Source organism: Schistocerca nitens, chromosome 12 (assembly GCF_023898315.1).
Source record: "Schistocerca nitens isolate TAMUIC-IGC-003100 chromosome 12, iqSchNite1.1, whole genome shotgun sequence".
Taxonomy (NCBI): domain Eukaryota; kingdom Metazoa; phylum Arthropoda; class Insecta; order Orthoptera; family Acrididae; genus Schistocerca; species Schistocerca nitens.
The window spans coordinates 34,332,172-34,353,288 of record NC_064625.1 but is presented as its reverse complement, the minus strand read 5'-3'; the positions used below and the strand labels follow the sequence as shown (position 1 = coordinate 34,353,288).

The 21,117-nt window shown below is 43.9% G+C and overlaps 1 protein-coding gene across 3 annotated transcripts in view; it reads right to left on the bottom strand.

Moving 5' to 3' along the window:
• The window catches only part of LOC126215379 (calcium-binding mitochondrial carrier protein Aralar1), a 725,301-nt gene that overhangs the window by 107,189 nt on the left and 596,995 nt on the right, over positions 1-21,117 (bottom strand). For all 3 annotated transcript variants that reach the window (XM_049942072.1, XM_049942074.1, XM_049942073.1), the window contains one exon: positions 13,572-13,711. In XM_049942072.1, the coding sequence (XP_049798029.1) occupies positions 13,572-13,711 (140 nt within the window). The remainder of the gene's footprint in view (positions 1-13,571; positions 13,712-21,117) is intronic.

The window sequence follows — 21,117 nt, the reverse complement described above, 5'->3', positions numbered from 1 at the left end:
TCATCCTTAACAGAGCCAAGAAACGCTCTAAGCTTGGCCGGCGGACGAAAAATACTTTTGATGTGATATCTTTTTAGAATTCTTCCTATCTTCGAGGAAATGCTCCCAGCAAAAGGCAGAAAAGCCACCGATTTGCAGGTATCTTCTGGTGGTTCAGGCGATGGTCCAAACTGGAAAGCACGACGGATCTGTTTATCTGTATAGCCATTCTGCTTGAACACAACCTTAAGGTGGTCCAATTCTTGTGTCAAGCTTTCTCCATCTGAAATGGCATAAGCTCTTCTCGCCAACGTTCGCAGGACCCCTGTACGCTGGAACGATGGATGACAGCTAGAAGCATGCAGGTAACGGTCCGTGTGCGTAGGCTTTCGATAAACACTGTGTCCCAGTGTCCCATCATCCTTTCTGTACACCAGAACATCCAGAAACGGAAGCTTTCCATCACTTTCCACCTCCATGGTAAACTCGATGCTAGGATGCAGGGAATTAAAATGATCTAGGAGGCGGTCAAGAGCCTCTCTCCCATGAGGCCACACCATAAACGTGTCGTCAACGTACCTCCAAAAACAGGTTGGTTTTAAGGACGCCGTCTTCAGCGCCATGTCCTCCAAATCTTCCATAAAAAGGTTGGCGACTATTGGGGACAGTGGGCTCCCCATAGCCACTCCGTCAGTCTGTTCAAAGTATTTGTCATTGAATAAAAAGTACGTTGACGTCAGCACATGGCGACAAAGCCTGGTTGTGTCCTCATCCAGTTTCTCACCAATTAATTGCAAGGGTTCTTCCAGAGGAACCCGGGTAAAAAGCGACACGACATCAAAGCTCACAAGCAAATCGCAGGGACTAAGAGACAAGGACTTCAATCTCTGAATAAACACCATAGAATTGGGAATGTGATGTTCGCATCTACCGACGTGAGGGCCAAGAACAGATGCTAAATACTTGGCTAGATTGTAGGTAGGAGCACCCAAGTTACTCACGATCGGACGAAGCGGGACCCCTTTCTTATGAATCTTGGGTAGGCCGTATAGTCTCGGTGGCACGGCAGCACCAGGACGAAGTTTTTTGAGAACGTCGTCAGGTAAAGAACTCTTCTTCAGCAGTGAAAGCGTCTTCCGTTTTATCCGTTCAGTTGGGTCGTCCTGCAATGTTCTGTATGCTGAGTCCTCAAGTAAGAGATCCATCTTTCCCAGATAGTCATCACGTGACAGAAGAACCGTTGCGTTGCCTTTGTCGGCTGGTAGAACTATCAGATCCTCGTCTTCTCTAATGGATCGGACGGCTGCCGTTTCGAGAGAGGAGATGTTACTCCGTGGAGGCTCTTGACCGCCTCCTAGATCATTTTAATTCCCTGCATCCTAGCATCGAGTTTACCATGGAGGTGGAAAGTGATGGAAAGCTTCCGTTTCTGGATGTTCTGGTGTACAGAAAGGATGATGGGACACTGGGACACAGTGTTTATCGAAAGCCTACGCACACGGACCGTTACCTGCATGCTTCTAGCTGTCATCCATCGTTCCAGCGTACAGGGGTCCTGCGAACGTTGGCGAGAAGAGCTTATGCCATTTCAGATGGAGAAAGCTTGACACAAGAATTGGACCACCTTAAGGTTGAGTTCAAGCAGAATGGCTATACAGATAAACAGATCCGTCGTGCTTTCCAGTTTGGACCATCGCCTGAACCACCAGAAGATACCTGCAAATCGGTGGCTTTTCTGCCTTTTGCTGGGAGCATTTCCTCGAAGATAGGAAGAATTCTAAAAAGATATCACATCAAAAGTATTTTTCGTCCGCCGGCCAAGCTTAGAGCGTTTCTTGGCTCTGTTAAGGATGACTTGGGTCTGAGGAAGCCCGGTGTATACAAAATCCCTTGCCACTGTGGGAAGGCTTACATTGGTCAGACGATCCGGACCATTCAGGACCGATGTGTTGAGCATCAGCGGCACCCACGGCTGCTTCAACCCGAGAAATCCGCAGTGGCGGAGCACTGTCTCACCCAGGGACACAGAATGCAATATGATGCGACACAAATGGTTGCCCCTGCATCTCGCTATTGGGACTGTGTTTTAAAAGAATCAATAGAGATTCGTTTATCTGACAATCTTATTAATAGAGACAAGGGCTATCTTTTAAGTAAGACTTGGGACCCGGTGTTATCCGACATTAAAAAACAACGGTCTGCGCCTCAATCGTCGGAATAGAATTTTTTAAATTTCTTTTATTTTTGACAGCGATATCTCGATTTCGCCTCTTTCCACCACCGGCGGCGCGGCATGTTTACTGCACTAGAGGGCAGCTACGGCACCTTTTCGCGCACGCGTTGTGGGCCTTCTGCGGCCTATATATGGGCTGCCGCTTGCGCTTGGAAGTCAGTTCCAGCGAGATTGTGCACCAGCGCTCTCACCTGATGATGGCGGTCAGTTGGACCGCAGAAATATTGTGTCTTGAAGACGTCATGATCCGGCTGCATACCCGAGAAGAATTTTATCAATTATTACGCCGGGAAAGCCTTCGTAGTCATAACTCCAGAAATCATTGATAAAATTCATGATATGGTGATGGATGACAGAAGAGTGAAGGTGCGTGAGATTGCTAGTGCTGTGGGCATCTTGAATGAATGAGTACATAATATCTTGCATAAACAATTGGAAGTGACAAAGCTAACCACAAGATGGGTTCCGTAATTTCTCACGCTTGACCAAAAACGGAATCGTGTGAAGTGTTGCAAGGATGGTTTGCAGCTGTTCAGGAAGAATCCACAGGACTTCAAGCATGGTTTCGTCATAGATGAAACATGAATACATTATTGTACTCCTGAGACCAAACAACCCCCTAAACAATGGGTTACCGAGGGAGAATCTGCACAAAAAAAAGGCGAAGGCATTCCTTTGGCCGGTAAGGTTATGGCGACTGTCTTTTGGGATTCACAAGGGATAATCCTCATCAACTATCTGGAAAAGGGTAAAAGTATTACAGGTGCATATTATTCATCATTATTGGACTGTTTTAAAACTGAGCTGCGAGAAAAACGCCAGCGACTGGACCCCAAAAAAAGTTCTTTTCCATCACGACAATGCACCACCTGCACACACCTCAGCAGTTGTGGTCGCAAAATTAATGGAAATAGGATTCCAACTCATTTCACATCCCCTCTATTCTCCAGACTTGGGCCCCTCTGACTACTATTTGTTCCCCAATTTGAAGAAATGGCTGGCAGGACAAAGATTTTATTCAAACTAGGTGGTGATTGCAGCAACTAATAGCTATTTTGCAGACTTGGACAATTCCTATTATTCAGAAGGGATAAACAAATTACAACAGTGTTGGACGAAGTATAAGTCTAAAAGGAGGCTATGTCGAAAAATAAAAAACGTTTACCCCAAACACGTAAGTAGTTTTTATTTTTGCACGTACTTTTCAAATGCCCCTCATAGTATTCCGGGCACCCGCTGCCAAGCACCATTTGGGGGCTTATGGAGTACATAAGCAGATGTAGCTGTACATGTGAAGAAGTGTGAAGGAAGGGATATTCTACTACGGAGTAAAGGAAACAGTAAGTGTGAAAACATCATGGAGTACAAGCTCCAGCTGAAACCTCTCCTTTGACAGATCTACACATGATTGTGAGGATGATGTAATAAAGAAAATGTGGAAAGCCAACAACCTAAGTTGATTAGTGGTGGTGCACAAACACACACAACAGTACAAAAACAGTCGTGGGTTGGTGTATTTGAGTGTCCCTGCAATTGTTTGTGTATGTTTATGCAACAGTAGTAAGTGTGATAACAAGAAATTTCTGCATTGTTTAACACATTGTTAATTAACAATCAGCCGAACATTAGTTATTGCCATTCCTCTTTGGAATTTCAATTGCTGTACCACATAAATAGTTAATACAAGAACAATTTAATATCTTTTCACTTATTTCTTTAAATAAAACTATTAAATAATACTTTTACTGAGCATAGGTTCTCATCTGAGAATTAACATGTGGTTTTATACTTTACTCTTAAACTGTCTATTCAAAAATATGCCAATAATTTTAATCTACAGATATGTAAAAACGTAACACCAAAAATACTTTCGATTTTTTGAGTTATTTTCTTTCAGGAAGGACATGAGAGGACTGCAAAACACGGTCAGATAAATAATGTGCCTGCTTTGTCTTTGGGATCACTCAATACTGCCATGTAATAAGGACAAAATCAGTATTTAATAGAAAACTCACATTCATCTGATCTTCACATCAGTTTTATTCTTAGTAAGAGCTTAATATACAGCATGACACAGAAAGCATTCTATTTAAATGTATTTTTAAACATCAGGAAAGCTCTTCACTTTCTTAAGTCACTGCAAATGAATAGTCATCAACCACCAAATTGCTACTAACCATCCGGTGATTTTTCTCCAACATACGAATCCTGTTCAAGCCCTAAATTAGAAGATAATTACAAAAGTTGGGCCATTTGGTAACCAAGACACCAATGAGTAAGACTACAAAGATTCCAAAAGGTCTAAACAAAATTCACTTACTAAATAGAATTATTAGTTTATTTTTCATGACAAAATTATTATAGCATCAATAATTGTTTACTTTATAACTGTGTCCATGGACATCAAATACTGGTTGAATAAAGACATGTTTCTGCTGAGGCTGTAGCGTTATGTAATACTTTTATTTGTTATTGGCCAATTTTAATCTCATGGTAGCTATCAAACATTTGCCTATTAACGTAAAATGAAGAAATGTGAATCAAACACATACTAAGCAAAGAAGGGAAAGCAGAAAGGAGTACACAGAGGGTCTATGTAAGGAAGGTGAATTTGAAGGCAATATTATAGAAAGGGAAAAGGACCTTTTGAGAACTAATAGACTTGGGAGAGCCAGTCATGACAAAACACCTCCATCTGGTGTGAAAGATGTATGAGGCAGGAGAAATACCCTCAGACTTAAAGAAGGATGTAATAATTCCAATTCCAAAGAAAGCAGGTGCTGACAGGCATGAATATTACCGAACTTTCACTTTAATAATTCATGGTTGCAAAATACTAACACAAATTTTTTATAGAAGAGTGGCAAAACTGGTACAAGCCAATGTTGGGGGGGAGATGACTTTGGATTCAGTAGAAATGTGGGAACATGCAAGGTGATATTGATCTTACGACTTCTAGGTTACAGAAAGGCAAACCTGCATTTATAGGCATAGAGAAATCTATTGACAGTGTTGACTTGGATAATCTATTTGAAATCCTGAAGGTAGCAGAGGTAAAATACAGGAAGCAAAAAACTGTTTACAATTTGTACATAAACCAGATGGTTGTTATAAAGAGTCGACGGCCATTAAGGGGAAGCAGTGGTTGAGAATGAAAGAAGACAGGGTTGCAGCCTACCCTCGATGTTATTCAATCTACACATTGAGCAAGCAGTAAAGAAAACAAAAGAAAATCCAGGAAGAAGAAATGGAAACTTTGAAGTTTGCCAAGGACATTGTAATTCTGTCGGAGACAGCAAAAGACTTGGAAGAGCAGTTTAACAGAATGGACAGTGCCTTGAAAGGAGGATATTAGATTAGCAAACAAGACACTTGAAGTAATAGATGAGGTCTGCTATTTGGGCAACAAAATAACTAATGATGCCCGAAGTAGAGAGAATATAAAATGTAGAACGGCAATGGCAAAAAAAGAATTTCTGAAGAAGAGAACTTTGTTAACATCAAACACAGATTTAAGTGTTAGAATGTCTTTTCTGGAAGTATTTGTAAGATTTGTAGTATAGTATAGTATATTATAGTATGGAAGCAAAATATGGACAACAAACAGTTTAGTAAGAATAAAATAGAAGCTTTTGAAATGTCACGCTACAGGAGAATGCTGAAGATCAGATGGTATATCACATAACCAATGAGGAGTAGGAGAGTTTGGGAGAAAAAGAAACTTATCGCAGAACCTGACTAGAAAAACAGATCAGTTTACAGAACACATGCTGAGATATCAAAGGGTCACCAGTTTAGTGTTAAAAGGAAGTGTGTATTAAAAGGAAGTGTGGAGTGTAAAAATCATAGAGGCAGACCAAGAGATGAAAACAGTGCAGATTCAGGTTATAAGTCGCAGTCGTTATTCAGAGATGAAGAAACTTGCACAGGATGGAGTAGCATGGAGAGCTGCATAAAACCAGTCTTCGGACTGAAGGCAACCAAAACATAACAAACAATAACAATAACAACAACAACAAAGAAATCCTAGTTACAAATTTTCAATTAATACATTGATAATAACTTTAAAACATGTTGTTGATTTTATTTTTTGACTTCACGTACAGTCTACAAATAGAAAAGATATGGTACTTCCACGTAAGTAGTACATTTTTAATGTTATTTACAACATATTACTTGAGACTTTGTAATTAAAATTAATCTTTAAATATAAACCATGTGTTCAATCATGTTTGTCCATTTTGTGTTAATAGGCAAATGGCTGATTATGACCATGAGGTTGAATTGGCCAACAGCGAATAAAAATTTCACATGAAACCTCTGGGGAAACATGTCCTTATTTAACTACAGCACCATTCTCCAAAAGCAGGCACATCGCTTTAAAGCATCTGAACCAAACTGCAGGCAAAATCTGCAGTACTTTGGTGTGATCTACACCATCATCAATGGACTACTGATCTCTATAAGATCATTTGTCTTTCGTTACTTCTTGTTCCTGCCTTCAATTCAGGGGTCTTCCACTACAATGTACAGTTCATTTTTAGCCAACTGCCAGTTTGAAAGTACATCCGAACACTTAATCTACTCTGCAGTAGGCACAAAAGGTGTCACACATGTGCTTTTTTTTTTTGGGGGGGGGGGGGGTTTAAGTGCGCTCAACTACTGAGGTCATTAGCGCCCATTCACAACTGTTAGAGCACGTAGAATGGAGTAAAACTCAAGGGGGGGGGGGGGGGGGCACCAGAAAGTTCTTACAAAGATGCAGATAAAATAAGTGAAAGAGTTAGATGTCTTTGGACAAGCCAGTCAAAGTAATGAAACGAAGAACACGAGCAGCTGCTCGAGCGTCATCAGCTAAAATATCCTGTAAAGTAGATGGCAGAGACAGGACAACACGAGATTGACAATAAAACATGGCGCACTGTTAATGCATGACCACAAGGGCACTGCGGGGCTGGGTCACCGGAGAGCAGGTAGTGGTGGCTAAACCGGCAATGCCCAATCCGCAACCTGGTCAGAAGGACCTCTTCTCGCCAAGATGGTCTGGAGGAGGTTGTCCAAGCAGTTGGGAATGGTTTTACTGCCCGGAGCTTGTTTCCTTGAAGTGATGACCAAGTATCCCACCACAATGACACAAGCCTCTTACAAACAACCCCACTAACGTCAGATGACAGGACACAATGGGAGGCTGGCCAAGGCAGGAGGACTGCAGCCTTGGCTGCAGCATCAGCAGCCCCATTCCCAGGCACTCCTACATGGACGGGAACCCACAGAAAGCTGACAGGAGAGCCATCTGCAGCAAAAGAATGGAGGGACTGCTAGATCCGTTGCACCAAGGGATGGACCGGATATGGAGCTCCAAGGCTCTGAAGAGCACTGAGTGAATCAGAGCAGAGTACATACGATGAATGGCAGTGGTGGCGGGCATACTGAACGGCCTGATGTAGAGCAAAAAGCTCGGCCGTAAAGCTGGAACATTGGTTGAAGAGCCGGTATGTAAAGTTGGCGGCCCCGACGACAAAGGCACAGCCGACACCATCGTCAGTTTTCGAGCCATCGGTGTGAATAAAGGTGTGACCGGCAAGTTGAGCACGAAGTTCGACAAACCGTGAGCAATACACTGCAGCCGGAGTACCCTCCTTCGGGAGTGAGCTGAGGTCGAGATAAATATGAACCGGAACCTGGAGCCAAGGTGGTGTCGGGCTCTCACCCTCTCTGAAGGTGGTAGGGAGGGCAAAATCCAATTGTCGAAGCAGGCGATGGAAGCGGACTCCAGGGGGCAGCAGGGCAGACACATACAACCCGTACTGATGGTCGAGAGAATCGGTGAAGAAGGACTGATAAAGAGGGGTGGTCGGGCATTGACAACAGCCGGCAGGCATACCGACAAAGCAGTACGTCGCGCCGGTAGGTCAATGGTAATTCGGCAGCTTCAGCATAAAGACTCTCGACGGGACTAGTGTAGAATGCTCTGGTCGCAAGTCGTAACCCCCTATGGTGGATGGAGTTGAGACGGCGTAAGAGGGATGGCCGAGCAGACAAATAGATGAGGCTCCCATAATCCAGCTTTGATCGGACTATGGACCGATACAAGCGAAGCAGGACAGTGCGATCCGCTCCCCAAGATGAACCACTAAGAACTCTGAGGACATAAAGGGAACGTGTACAACGGGCAGCCAAATAAGAGACGTGCGGAGACCAACAAAGTTTCCTGTCCAGTGTGAGCCCTAGAAACTTAGTTGTTTCCACGAAGGGGAGAACAACGGGACCGAGATGTAAGGATGGCGGAAGGAACGCTTTATATCGCCAAAAGTTGATGCAAACCGTCTTCTCTTCAGAGAACCAGAAGCCATTTGCCACACTCCATGAGTATAGGCTGTCTAGACAACGCTGAAGGCAGCGCTCCAGGAGGCATGTTCTCTGGGCACTGCAGTAGATCGCGAAGTCATCGACAAAAAGAGAGCCCGAGACATTAGGTGGAATGCAATCTGTAGTTGGATTGATCACTATGGCAAAAAGGGCTACGCTCAAGACGGAGCCCTGAGGCACTCTGTTCTCCTGCAGGAAGACGTCGGACAATACAGAACCCACACGTACCCTAAACTTTCGATCTGTTAAAAAGGAATCAATAAAAAGGGGCAGGCGACCGCGTAGACCCCGCCTGTGCATAGTGCGGAGGATACCTCCTCTCCAACAGGTATCATAAGCCTTCTCCAAATCGATGAACATGGCTACCATTTGGCGCTTTCGCAAAAAGTTGTTCATGATGAATGTCGACAAGGTCACAAGATGGTCAACAGCGGAGTGGCGGCGACGAAAGCCGCATTGGACATTAGTAAGTAGCCGTCGAGATTCAAGAATCCAGACTAACCGAGCATTAACCATGCGCTCCACCACCTTACAGACACAGCTTGTAAGAGAAATGGGGCGGTAACTAGAAGGAAGGTGTCTATTCTTCCCGGGTTTGGGTATAGGAACAACTACGGTGTCACGCCAACGCATGGGGACTTGACCTTCGGTCCAGACGCGATTGTAGGTACGAAGAAGGAAGCTTTTGCCTGCCTGAGAAAGGTGTGCCAGCATCTGAACGTGAATGGCATCTGGCCCCGGAGCAGAGGACCGGGACAGTGCAAGTGCGAGTTCCCGCATAGTAAAGGGGGCATTATAATTTTCCAGATTCAGCGAGTGGAAGGAAGGTTGCCGAGCCTCTTCTGCCTCTTTCATGGGAAGGAAGGCAGGGTGGTAATGGGCGGAGCTTGAAACCTCCGCGAAAAAGCGGCCGAAGGCGTTGCAGACATCCACAGGATCAACAAGGACCTCATTACCTGAAGTCAGGCCAGGTACCGAGGAGTGGGCCTTAATGCCCAACAGTTGGCGCAGGCCACCCCATACGACAGAAGAGGGAGTAAAACTGTTAAAGGAGCTGGTGAAAGAGGCCCAACAAGCTTTTTTGCTGTCTTTGATGACTCTACGGCATTGCACTCGGAGTCGTTTGTATCCAATACAATTCGCCAATGTAGGATGGCGGCGAAAGGTGCGTAAAGCACATCGCCGAGCACAGATAGCGTCTCTACAAGCCTCATTCCACGAGGGGATGGAAATGCGACGTGAAGAAGAGGTAGTACGAGGAATGGAACGTTCAGCAGCATTGATGATAACAGCCGTGAGGTATTCGACCTGACTGTCACAACTGAGAAAATCGTGGTCCGGAAAGGTCGCCAGGGAGGAGTAAAGTCCCCAGTCAGCTTTCGGTATGTTCCAGCTCGAAGGACGTGGGGATGGGGTGTGGTGCAGGAGACAAATGACACAGGGGAAGTGGTCACTCGAATAGGTATCAGAAAGGACATACCACTCGAACCGACAGGCAAGAGTGGTAGAACAGATCGAGAGGTCCAAGTGGGAGTAGGTATGAGTAGAGTCCGAGAGGAAAGTCGGGGTGCCAGTATTGAGGCAGACAAGATTGAGATGGTTGAAGACATCCGCCAAGAGGGAGCCTCTCTGACAGGATGCGGGAGAGCCCCAAAGGAGATGATGGGCATTGAAGTCGCCAAACAATAAAAATGGCGGAGGAAGCTGAACAATCAGGTGCATCATGTCAGCCCGACTAACTGCGGATGACGATGGAGTGTAGACGGTACAAACAGAAAAAGTAAAGGCAGAAAGAGTAATACGGACAGCTATTGCTTGGAGTGGGGTGGTCAATGGGATGGGATGGTAATAGACATCGTCCCGAACGAGCAACATGACTCCACCATGAGCTGGAATACCGTCCGCAGGGGTGAGGTCAGACCGCTCCGAGGTATAGTGGGTAAAAACAATAAGGTCAGTTGGGCACAACTCGGTTTCCTGGAGACCAAGGATGAGCGGACAGTGCAGGCGGAGGAGCAGTTGTAATTCCTCCCGATTAGATCGAATACCTCTAATGTTCCAATGTAACAAAGCCATCGCTAGTCAGAAAAAAGGGGGAACGAAACGGATGAAGAGCGGTTCACCTCGACGGCCGTGGAGGGCCAGGTTTCGAGGGAACAACGCTACAACCGGCGGGAGGCGGATCCTGTTCCATCGAGTCGTCACCAGCTGCGGCCGCTTTCCCGGGTTGCGTAGGAGGGGCAGCATCATTCGCCGACGAGAGGCCAGCTGAGCACCTGGCAGCAGAGCGTCCCGGCGAAACTGAGGACGGCTGGGAGCAGCGACTCGCGGATGGAGCGTCAGACGAAACGCGCCGGGGTGGAGACTTCTTCTTGGAGGCCTTCTTGGAAGTCCGATGAGGCACAGGGATGGTGGGCTGGACCCGAAGAAGGTCCTCACGCGCGGGGTCCGTTTTAGAACGCCGGACCTCGGAAGCCGGGGTCCGGATCGTTTCCCCGATGGATGCCTGAGAAGAGGACAATTGACGCACTGAGGTGGTGAGGTGCATGTATGTTCCTCATGAAGAGGACATCCACAATCGCCACAAAGGGGCTCAGCCTCACACCGTGACGACATGTGCCCAAAGCGCAAACACCGAAAGCAGCGCATAGGAGGCGGGACGTAAGGTCGCACGTCGCACTGGTAGCACATCACCTTTACCTTCTCCGGGAGAACGTCCCCCTCGAAGGTGAGGATAAAGGCCCCGGTGTCGACGCGACGGTCTTTGGGGCCGCGCTGGACTCGCCGGACGAAATGCACGCCTCAGCGCTCCAGGTTGGCCCTGAGCTCCTCATCAGATTGCAGCAGGCGGTCCCGATGAAAAATAACCTGCTGCGTCCTATTCAGTGCCAGATGCGGGACAATGGACACTGGGATGTCCCTTAGTCGGTCGCATGCCTGGAGCGCCGTCGACTGTGTGGCGGAGGTGGTCTTTATAAGAACGGACCCCAAACGCATTTTACTGAGAGCCTCGATTTCCCCGAAGATGTCCTCGGTGTGCTGGACAAAGAACATGGGATTGGAGGTGGCGAACGTCCCCCCATCGGTCCGAGAACAGACTAAATAGCAGGGGAAGTACTTCGCCCAAAGCCGGCGGGCCTGTCCTTCCTCCCAGGGAGTGGCCAAGGGGGAAAGAGCAGGAGAACCAGAACCAGAGACAGTACCTTTCTTTTTAAAAGACTCGGCCACAGAGCAGCCTGTTACATGTTGACGTTTCATCTGCGAAACGTCCGCCCCGATACCACTCACTCCGACCAGGGGCTCTCCCCACGGGCGCCACCCAGCCTCAGCAAGGGCCACCTGGCAGGATGACCGTTGCTGGGAGTCCTGATGCCCCAAGGAGACGGGCATCTACTCCTTGGCCGACGTGGGGAGGGTGCAGCTCAGGTATCGCCAGTACGATCCCTGTGTTGTCAGGGGGCTACAACCTAGAGGGTACATGACGACTCCACCACAACTGGCTGGCTACCGTGCTGGATTTCGGGTGCCATGGAAAGTCCATCATGATCGTAGGTGCAGATGGGGACGCACTATGGGCTAACTTGTGCAACCTATCAGGCGTTTAGGCCTAATTTGAGGAATAGTGGGTGTGGTTACAACGCTGTTACAATGCTGAGTGCCAAGGTCTTAGTGCACTGAGGACAAGTGATACACCACATAAGGCGTCCTTCCCCAAAAGGCTCATACTTCTGTAGAATTTTGAAAAATGGAGGTCAAACCCCAAGGGGGACCATCACATGGAAGGCCGAAACAGTTGAAACTCCTTTTAGTCGCCTCTTACGACAGGCAGGAATACCTCGGGCCTATTCTTACCCCGGACCCGCAGGGGGGACACATGTGCTGCCTTCCAAGACGAGACAACCACTGGTTGTCAGTTCTTGAAGCTGTCTTTGATTCCCAAGCAACTTATTGGTGCCTGAAGTAGTTAAATCTGATGTCAAGTGATGTATTGGTGTTTGAAATGTGTAGTAAGAAGAGTTACAAGAGTAGAAGTCTATCGTACCTGAGAAAATGTGACCACTGTAGACACAGGATCCAATTCCATTGTTGGAAGTATGAGCACTATGGAGGTAACCATTCTGCAACACTACTTTTTACCAATGTAACTGGCAAATAAAACTTTGCAAGCAGTAAAATCTGCAGACAAATTATACACTGGTAGTTTCCTAGCATTGTTGACCTGTTCATATTTTTTCTGAATCTTCCACACGGATTTCTTTCTGTTCCTCACTGCGTGAAGTAATTTGTTCAATTTCCAGAGAACACTTAATGGGTCACTTTGAAAGTGCACTTGTCAACATGGTTCTTACCATGATATTTTAATTGTACCCATTCATTCCATTGCTGATGCACTCATACTGTTTATAGACTATTTCCTTCCCCTTACAACTTTATTTTTTTACTGTGTGGCTTGATAGCACAGGGTCTAAATGTCAAACTACAAATCCACTGGTGTGGTGTTTCATCCCAGTTGGTACTAGGACATTTTTGTCTCCCTTGTTGCCTCTTTCATCTCTAACAATGTTTTGCTAATATGGAAGATACCAAGTTGCACCAAGGTTTGAAGTCTATATCAATCTGAAAGTCCCCATGCAACTGGCTGAGTGAGTCAGTGTCCAATGGTTAGAGGAAGGCAACAGCATACCACATCCATTAGAACCATGCCTATTAATGTACTGTAGTTTCCAAGCTCTTATAGGTACTCTTGCACGAGTGAAATACATCTTCCGTATTAATGAGTTACTATAAATTACTGCAGTAGATAAGAATTATTGTGAATAATTTTCCCATGTCTAAAAATGTATGTGACACTTAATACTGACACCTGAAAATTGTCAGAGTGAGTCCACAGGCAAATAATGTTATCAGTAAAAGCAAACGAGTCACAAAAAATTTTCCCATACCACAGTAATGAAAACGAAAATATAATAAATGCAAAAATTATACTTACATGCAAGAACTGGCTAAACTCAGCATAGCTGACAAGCCTCTTCTTATCCTTTCCGAAGTACAGTTTCACAAAGTCACCATCCATGTTGAATGGCAGCTTCTGGAGCAGCACTGTCTTTCTCATCACCTCAACGAACTCATCTGCAAACAGCAATGCAAATATCTGAGTGTTTACTACATACTACAAGCCACTACAAAAAGAGGTCTTGTGATATTAGTGTGCTTTGTACAAAGACATAAAAGAACAAATAGTTTTTTCTAACAAACTATTCAGGCTGTGTGCCTTCCAAAAGCAACTGAAAAAATTTTTATTACAAAAAAGGCAACACACACTGAAAACCCAAAACAACATACACAGAAAAACCAAAACTGCCTACTGCAAGATGAATATAACTTGTGGGCACGAGACGCATTAAGTAAAGACCACTGCTTGACAGTTGCTAAGCAACAAGTGACACTTGCTAAGGAACAACTGCCAACTGCTAAGAACAGCCAACCAATGAGTGTAAAAGGAATGTAGAGGGGTGGCAATGCTAAGCAAAAGAATGCCGGTGGTTGTAGATAGATGGCCACATCGCAAGAGGATTGATACGTTGCCCTAGTGGCGAAATGCCCACTCCTAGGCAGATCGCTACAGACCTCCCAGTCAATAGTGGTACACGTGTATCTGCCAAAACTACTTTGCGGTGATTAAATCTGGCTGGTTCGTACACTCAGCCTGTTAAATGTCTCACACTTAAACCGTGCCGTCGACAAGAAAGTGTTCCTTGATGTCGGGAGCATGTCGGTTCGGGGTCAGCAACATTCCAGTGTCATCTTCTCTGATGAAAGCCGCTTTGATGTAGCTAGTGATTCTGGCCACCAATTAATGTGGAGGGAGAGGGGAACATGTTACACACCACTGAATATTCATGAACGTCATTGGTATGGTCTACATGTCACGGTGTGGGCAGGCATTGTGCACAATGGCCTAACACTGCTGTATATGTGTGCATGAGATGCTGTTACAGCATAACAGTATTGCAGGGATATTCTTCTGGATCATGTCTGTCTGTTTAAAGATGTGGTAGGTCCCGACTTTCTGTTTATGGAAGACAATTCGCACCCACTAATGACCTCGTGTCCGACACAAAGTGATGACATTGAACCTGCGTACTTCCCGGACCTAAACTGTATAGAGCATGCCTGGGATGCTCTTGGCAAATGTGTGTGTCAACTAACACCCACTTCCAAACTGTGCAAGAACTGAAAATCACCATGGGAGAGGGATGGGACAATTTCCCCACAGACTCCTCAACAGTTTGGTAGTCAGCATGAATAACAGGTGTAAAATGCATATTAGTGTCAGAGAAAACATATTCCTTACTGAGAGTCCAGTATCTACGCTTATATTTGGAGTTGTCCTGTGTCAAACATGTCTGTTACTCTATTTTCCCATGCGGTGCAACATGTATTATATTTCATTATAAATATACCACTCTACCTATACTATGTATGTACCATATTTCATGTCGTCCATCACTGCCATAATCACTCACACTTGAGCATTGTCTCTGGCCGTCAGCCAGAGTGAGCGAGCAAGTTGTGCGCGTGTGTGTGTGTGTGTGTGTGTGTGTGTGTGTGTGTGTGTGTGTGTGTGTTTGTGTTTGTTTGTTAGAAGACGGCATTTTGATCGCAAGTCCCACACGTATAACAGTCTTTTTGTTGTGTGTGCCTGCAACTCAACATCTCCTTTGTATAGTGAGTAGCAATCTATCCTTTTCACAATACTGTCATTTGTATAGAAATCCATGTGACCAAAAGTTTCTGATTAAACTAAAAATATCTCGTTCATTGTCCAGAATATGATGGATCTGCAACACAGTCAATTGGGTGAAGTTTTAAAAATGCTACAAAAATTACGGTATGCTTGCAGCTGTACGTTACATCTTTTCAGTGCTCTGAAAATACAGTAACTGACAAAAAAAGTGAAGCACACAGAAGGGGCAGAAGAAACAAAGTGACACTTTACAGATTGAAAATTGTGACAACTTTACAAAGAACTTGCCAGTATGAAACCCTTTATTAGTGTACTGTTGTACCACTCTGGTCTGAATGCATTGACTGGTTCAGTAGGGAAGAGCATCTCCAAGTTGTTGCATATGCTCCCGAGACAAGCTGGCCCCCATCTGCTCTAACTGGTCCATGACATCTTGGATATAATCCAGTCAATGAAGGAACATTAGAGAAAAGATATCTTGTAGCTGCAAATTTTTATACAGTGGTAGGAGCAAGTGCCATAAACTACATACTAAAATTCCTGGCCAGTCAGGTGTGACTGTTGGGGTCGGTGTGCATTTAGAGGTAACTTTATGTCTGTTTTTCATGAATAACGTGAAAACAGCAGCTTATAGCTAGAATTATTCGCAGTTCCAAATTAATGTACATTTTCTATAAAAATATGTCCTATTCATTGCTTCTCCAGGACTAATACATGGTCCAGTTACACTAACATGACCACCTTCTACATTCAGTGTGAATGTGCAATAACCAATCACTGACAACAAGTGGTGGCACTAGTAGTGGAGAGGATATAAAGTGCGTCAGGGGTGGTACGGAAAACATTCAGTGCAGTCGTTGTCGTAATGTGACTGAGCAATGTATCTGACGTCCAAAAGGCCTTTCCATAAAGGCTACATTTGGGAACTGTTCACATGCTGCCACGGTTTATGTATACTGTGGATGGCAAAATGGCGCTACTGAAAAACGGCGCCGATGTAACTGTGATACACCGTGGGTCGTAGAGGACAAGGGAGAATGACCACTGTACAGATGTATACAGGTAGACAGACATACAACTGTTGAGCATATGACCACCCAGATGAATGAAGGGGCTACTAACTGTGTCATCTCAATGACCGATCAGCAAACAATGCCGGGTATGGGCATCCATAGCAGGCACCTCGTTCGTGCACGTCAATGCTGCAACGGGATGTCCACCGAGAGGCAATTGATGGCCTTTTCAGATAAATCCATGTTATGTTCCATTGCATGATTGGCCATTGTGCATGGCATGTAATGACAAAGCAAATACCTTGCAACAATCATCAGAGCACTATGGTCTGGTAAATATTTTCATGGTATCCCCTGGGTGATTTCACCATTCTGGGAGGCAAAATGAATCAACACAAGTATGCCTCTACCCTTGTGAACAAGCCAACCCATACATGTAGTTAGTTTTTCCTTGGCAGGTCACCATGTGGCAATATTAGCATCTTTCTAAAAAAAATTGCTAGCTTATTGAGAATGAATATGAAGAGAAATCTTATTATATGTGGAGACTTCAACATTGACATTGGAAAAGACACAAAAATAAGACAGGATTTGGAAGAATTGTTAATACAGCATAACATAAAAGTGACAATAACTGCACCAGCAAGAGTGACTTCACAAAGTGAGACAGTTATTGACAACATAATTACTAATATGTGTAACTATGAGTCGCATGTAGTTCAGACAGAAATATCTGATCATCATGGACAACTAATCAGCTTTTGCAGAAGTAATGACACAGTATCAGAACCAAAACAAGCAACCAAAGAAATTAGGATCATCAGTGAACAAAATATCAATATCTTTAGAACAATGTTAAGTAAGGAAACCTGGAATGAAACCCTACAGGCCCAGAGTGTAAATGAAAAATATGATGCATTTATTTCAACAATTAAGTACCATTTTAATGTAGCATTTCCCAAAGTAAAGAGACAAGAAAAGCAGCAAGATCAAACACAGTGGATTATCAGTGAAATACTAGAACAGCGAAGGAAGCTTCAGGATGTGAGACGGATGGGCGAAGCTGAAAACTATAAAATGTTAAAAAAGAAGTATAGAAAAACAATAAGAGAAGCCAAAGCAAGAGCAATTGACACCACTATAGCGAACTCAAAAAACAAGGCAAAGGCAGCTTGGAATGCAATCAATGCTGAAAGAAAGGAAAAAGATGGGTCAAACAAAGAAGAAGGTATTAGGACAATTAAAATAGACAACACAGTGGTCACAGATGGTATGGAAATAGCAAACATACTGAATAATAACTATATCAGTGTAGTAGAAAACCTAAAACTGGAAAGAAATAGTCAAAAACAGAAGGGTATTAAGGTACCAAAAAGATCATGCAGTACTATGTTCTTAAGACCAGTCACGGAGAATGAATTGCGGAAAACTATACAGGAACTGAAGTCCAAGAAATCAGCTGGTGGTGATGAAATATCAAATCATGTAATAAAGCTGGTATGTGAGGAGATAATAACACCACTGCTGAACATAGCAAACTGTTCTTTCAGACATGCAATTTTTCCACAAAAAATGAAGATAACGAAGGTAGTGCCAGTGTACAAGAAAGGGTGTAAGGATGATCCCAACAACTACAGACCAGTTTCACTGATATCAGGTTTCTCAAAAATCCTAGAAATGCTTATGTATACCAGATTAGTTAACGATTTGGACAAATATAACATTCTCATACCCTCACAACATGGTTTCAGAAGTAAATCTACAGAATCAGCAATTGCCAGTCTAACAGAATACATTTTACAGTCCTTAGATGAGAAAAAGGTTGTCTCTGCAATGTTTCTTGATCTTTCAAAGGCATTTGACACCATTGACCATGAAATGCTGATACAAAAATTAAGCAACTATGGCATTCGGGGGCAACCAGGTGAATGGATAAAATCATACTTGTGCATCCGCAAGCAGTATGTATCATTAGGAAACTCGTACCAATCAGAAACCAGATCCATCAAATATGGAGTGCCGCAGGGTTCCGTAATGGGGCCATTGTTATTTAATGTGTTTGTTAATGATATAGGTGTTGAGGAGGAAGAAATGAAAATATTGTATGCTGATGACATGACAGTACTAAATAGTGACCAAAATATGGAACAGCTTGAGAGAAGAGCATACATATCTGCAAATGTCACAGCTCAATGGCTGTTGGAAAATGAACTGGTTATAAATCTAAAAAAAAGACTATGTATGCAGTGTTTAAAAACAAGGAAAAGGCTGTAGACATGGATTTAGAGGTTGATGGAACAAGGCTGGAAGAAGTAGAATCTGCTAGATTCTTAGGTATTCTTGTGGATAATGAACTGAAATGGAAAAAACATATTAATAATGTCTGTAAGAAACTGAGCTCTGTCATATTCTTAATGATGCAACTATCACAGTATTCAGACAAGAACCTTCTGTGTAAAGTGTATCATGGACTTTTCGAACCATACTTACAGTATGGAGTGACTGTGTGGGGAAACTCAAACAAACAAGAGACAAAACGAGTGTTCACATTACAAAAAAAAGCAATTAGGACCATTTTAAGAAGAAAGACCTCTAAAACGTGCAGAAACTGTTTCAAGAATTTAGGTATCTCAACTTTTTCATCGTTGTATATTTACAAAACAATAATGTACATCACAAAAGGTAGTGAGGACTGGATTACAAATGCTAGTGTACACACCCACAATACAAGAAGGAAGAATGAAGTACGGAGCATACCCCACCGACTGGCTATGCTAGAAAAAGGACCCCAGTACTCTGGTATCAGACTACTAAGAAGGCTGCCCAAAAACCTGCAAGATAGTGTACTTCACAATGACTTTCCAAAGAAACTTAAAGGCTATCTCATTGAAAAAGAGTTTTACAGTGTTGCAGAATACTTATGCCATTAAATTTGTGTATATTGTTACTCATGATCAGTGATGTAAAAATGTAAGATAAAGGTGTAGAAAAATAAGTAATAAAGAATGTTAATACTTTGACATGTCCTATATTACACGTACATTTACTGTACACAATGTAATCTTACAGGATCAAATAAAATTCAATTCAATTCATGTACCCACAGGGCAGTGCAATGTGTCACACAGCTCGCACGTACATCTGTGATTCAAAGAGTGCCAGGATACTCCCTTCGCCAGCATTCTCCCCAGATTTAAATCCACTCAAGAACTTGTGGGAGCACCTCAACAAGTCTTGTAACAGCCACGGATCCTCAACCGAGAAACCTACCGCAGCTGGCTACAGCATTGGAGTTGGCCTGGTTCCACATCCTTGTCAATACCTTCCAGAACACCACTGACACGCTTCCTGCACATCTCGTGCTGTAAAAGGTGATTATTCAAGCTTTTGACAGGTGGCCACATTAGTGTGACTGGACAGTGCAGTTTCTGTGTTCGGGGAGATGGAAAAATCACCGTTTATTACAGATTGTTTTAATGGTATAAAATTAATCTTTATTGTTAAATGGAGTGGGCTAAGAATACATACAAAATGGGTGGGGCAGGGAAAAACTCCTACTTTCAAGACTACACTGTGAACGGAGGGGAGTTGCTGGAAGAGTAGGGATGGGCTCTAATGATGCAGCAGTAATGGAAGTTTCTGTTAGTGATAACTGTCAGTTGTAAACATGACTCAGTCGAACTGAACAATGCATTTTTGTCATCGTAACATATTTTTTCCACACCAGTCTTGTTGTAGTGCAGTTCTGGGTGTGTTAACATGCAGAATATGCTTTCTTGGAGTTGTGAGAACCCTAGCACAATTCATGAGAGCATTTTACACAATTAAAAATGTCAGCCTGGTGTGCAATAAGTAGTGCAGGCCTTTATTTTTTTGAGGAGTGTGACCATGCTGTTACCTTCTGTTCAACATGATCCAACAATTTTTTGAACCACAAACTCAACAAATGGATTTGGGTCTAGTGTCATTTCAGCAGGATGGTGCCACAGCCCATATTGGTAGAAATTCTATTACTATTTTGATGGAGATCTTCATTGGGAGCTTCACCTCCCAGTACACTCACTTTGCATGACCTGCACATGCACAGGATTTAAATCCAAGAGATTACTTTTTATAGGGTTAGCCCAAGAGTGAGGTGTATAAACATCAACCCAGGACAGCATGCAAAAAACCTGCCAGCGCACACTCCACTGCAGAGTAAAAATCTCATTCTGGAAACATCCTCCAGGCTGTGGCTAAGCCGTGTCTCCACAATATCCTTTCTTTCAGGAGTGCTAGTTCTGCAAGGTTCGCAGGAGAGCTTCTGTAAAGTTTGGAAGGTAGGAGACGAGATACTGGCAGAAGTAAAGCTGTGAGGACCTGGCGTGAGTCGTGCTTCGGTAGCTCAGTTGGCAGAGCACTTGCCCGCGAAAGGCAAAGGTCCCGAGTTCGAGTCTCGGTCGGGCACACAGTTTTAATCTGCCAGGAAGTTTCAACTTTATAGTAGGCTGCACTCTGCAAAATATGCTTCACAGAGTCGTGCAGAACTTCAGAAACTGGCTGCAGCAGTGCATTAACAATGAGACATCACTTGCAAGACCTACTGTTTAGGGGTGTAGGACGTCAAGCGGCCAGACTTGGAGCAAGACAGGCACCACAGGACATTTTAATTCCCACTGTCTATACTTTTACAAATAAATTCGTAAAACTTTGTCAGGATTCACACTAATAGTAGTGGAAGTTCAAAAACATAACAAAATAATTTTTTTTTTTTACATGTGAAATTTCATCTTTTT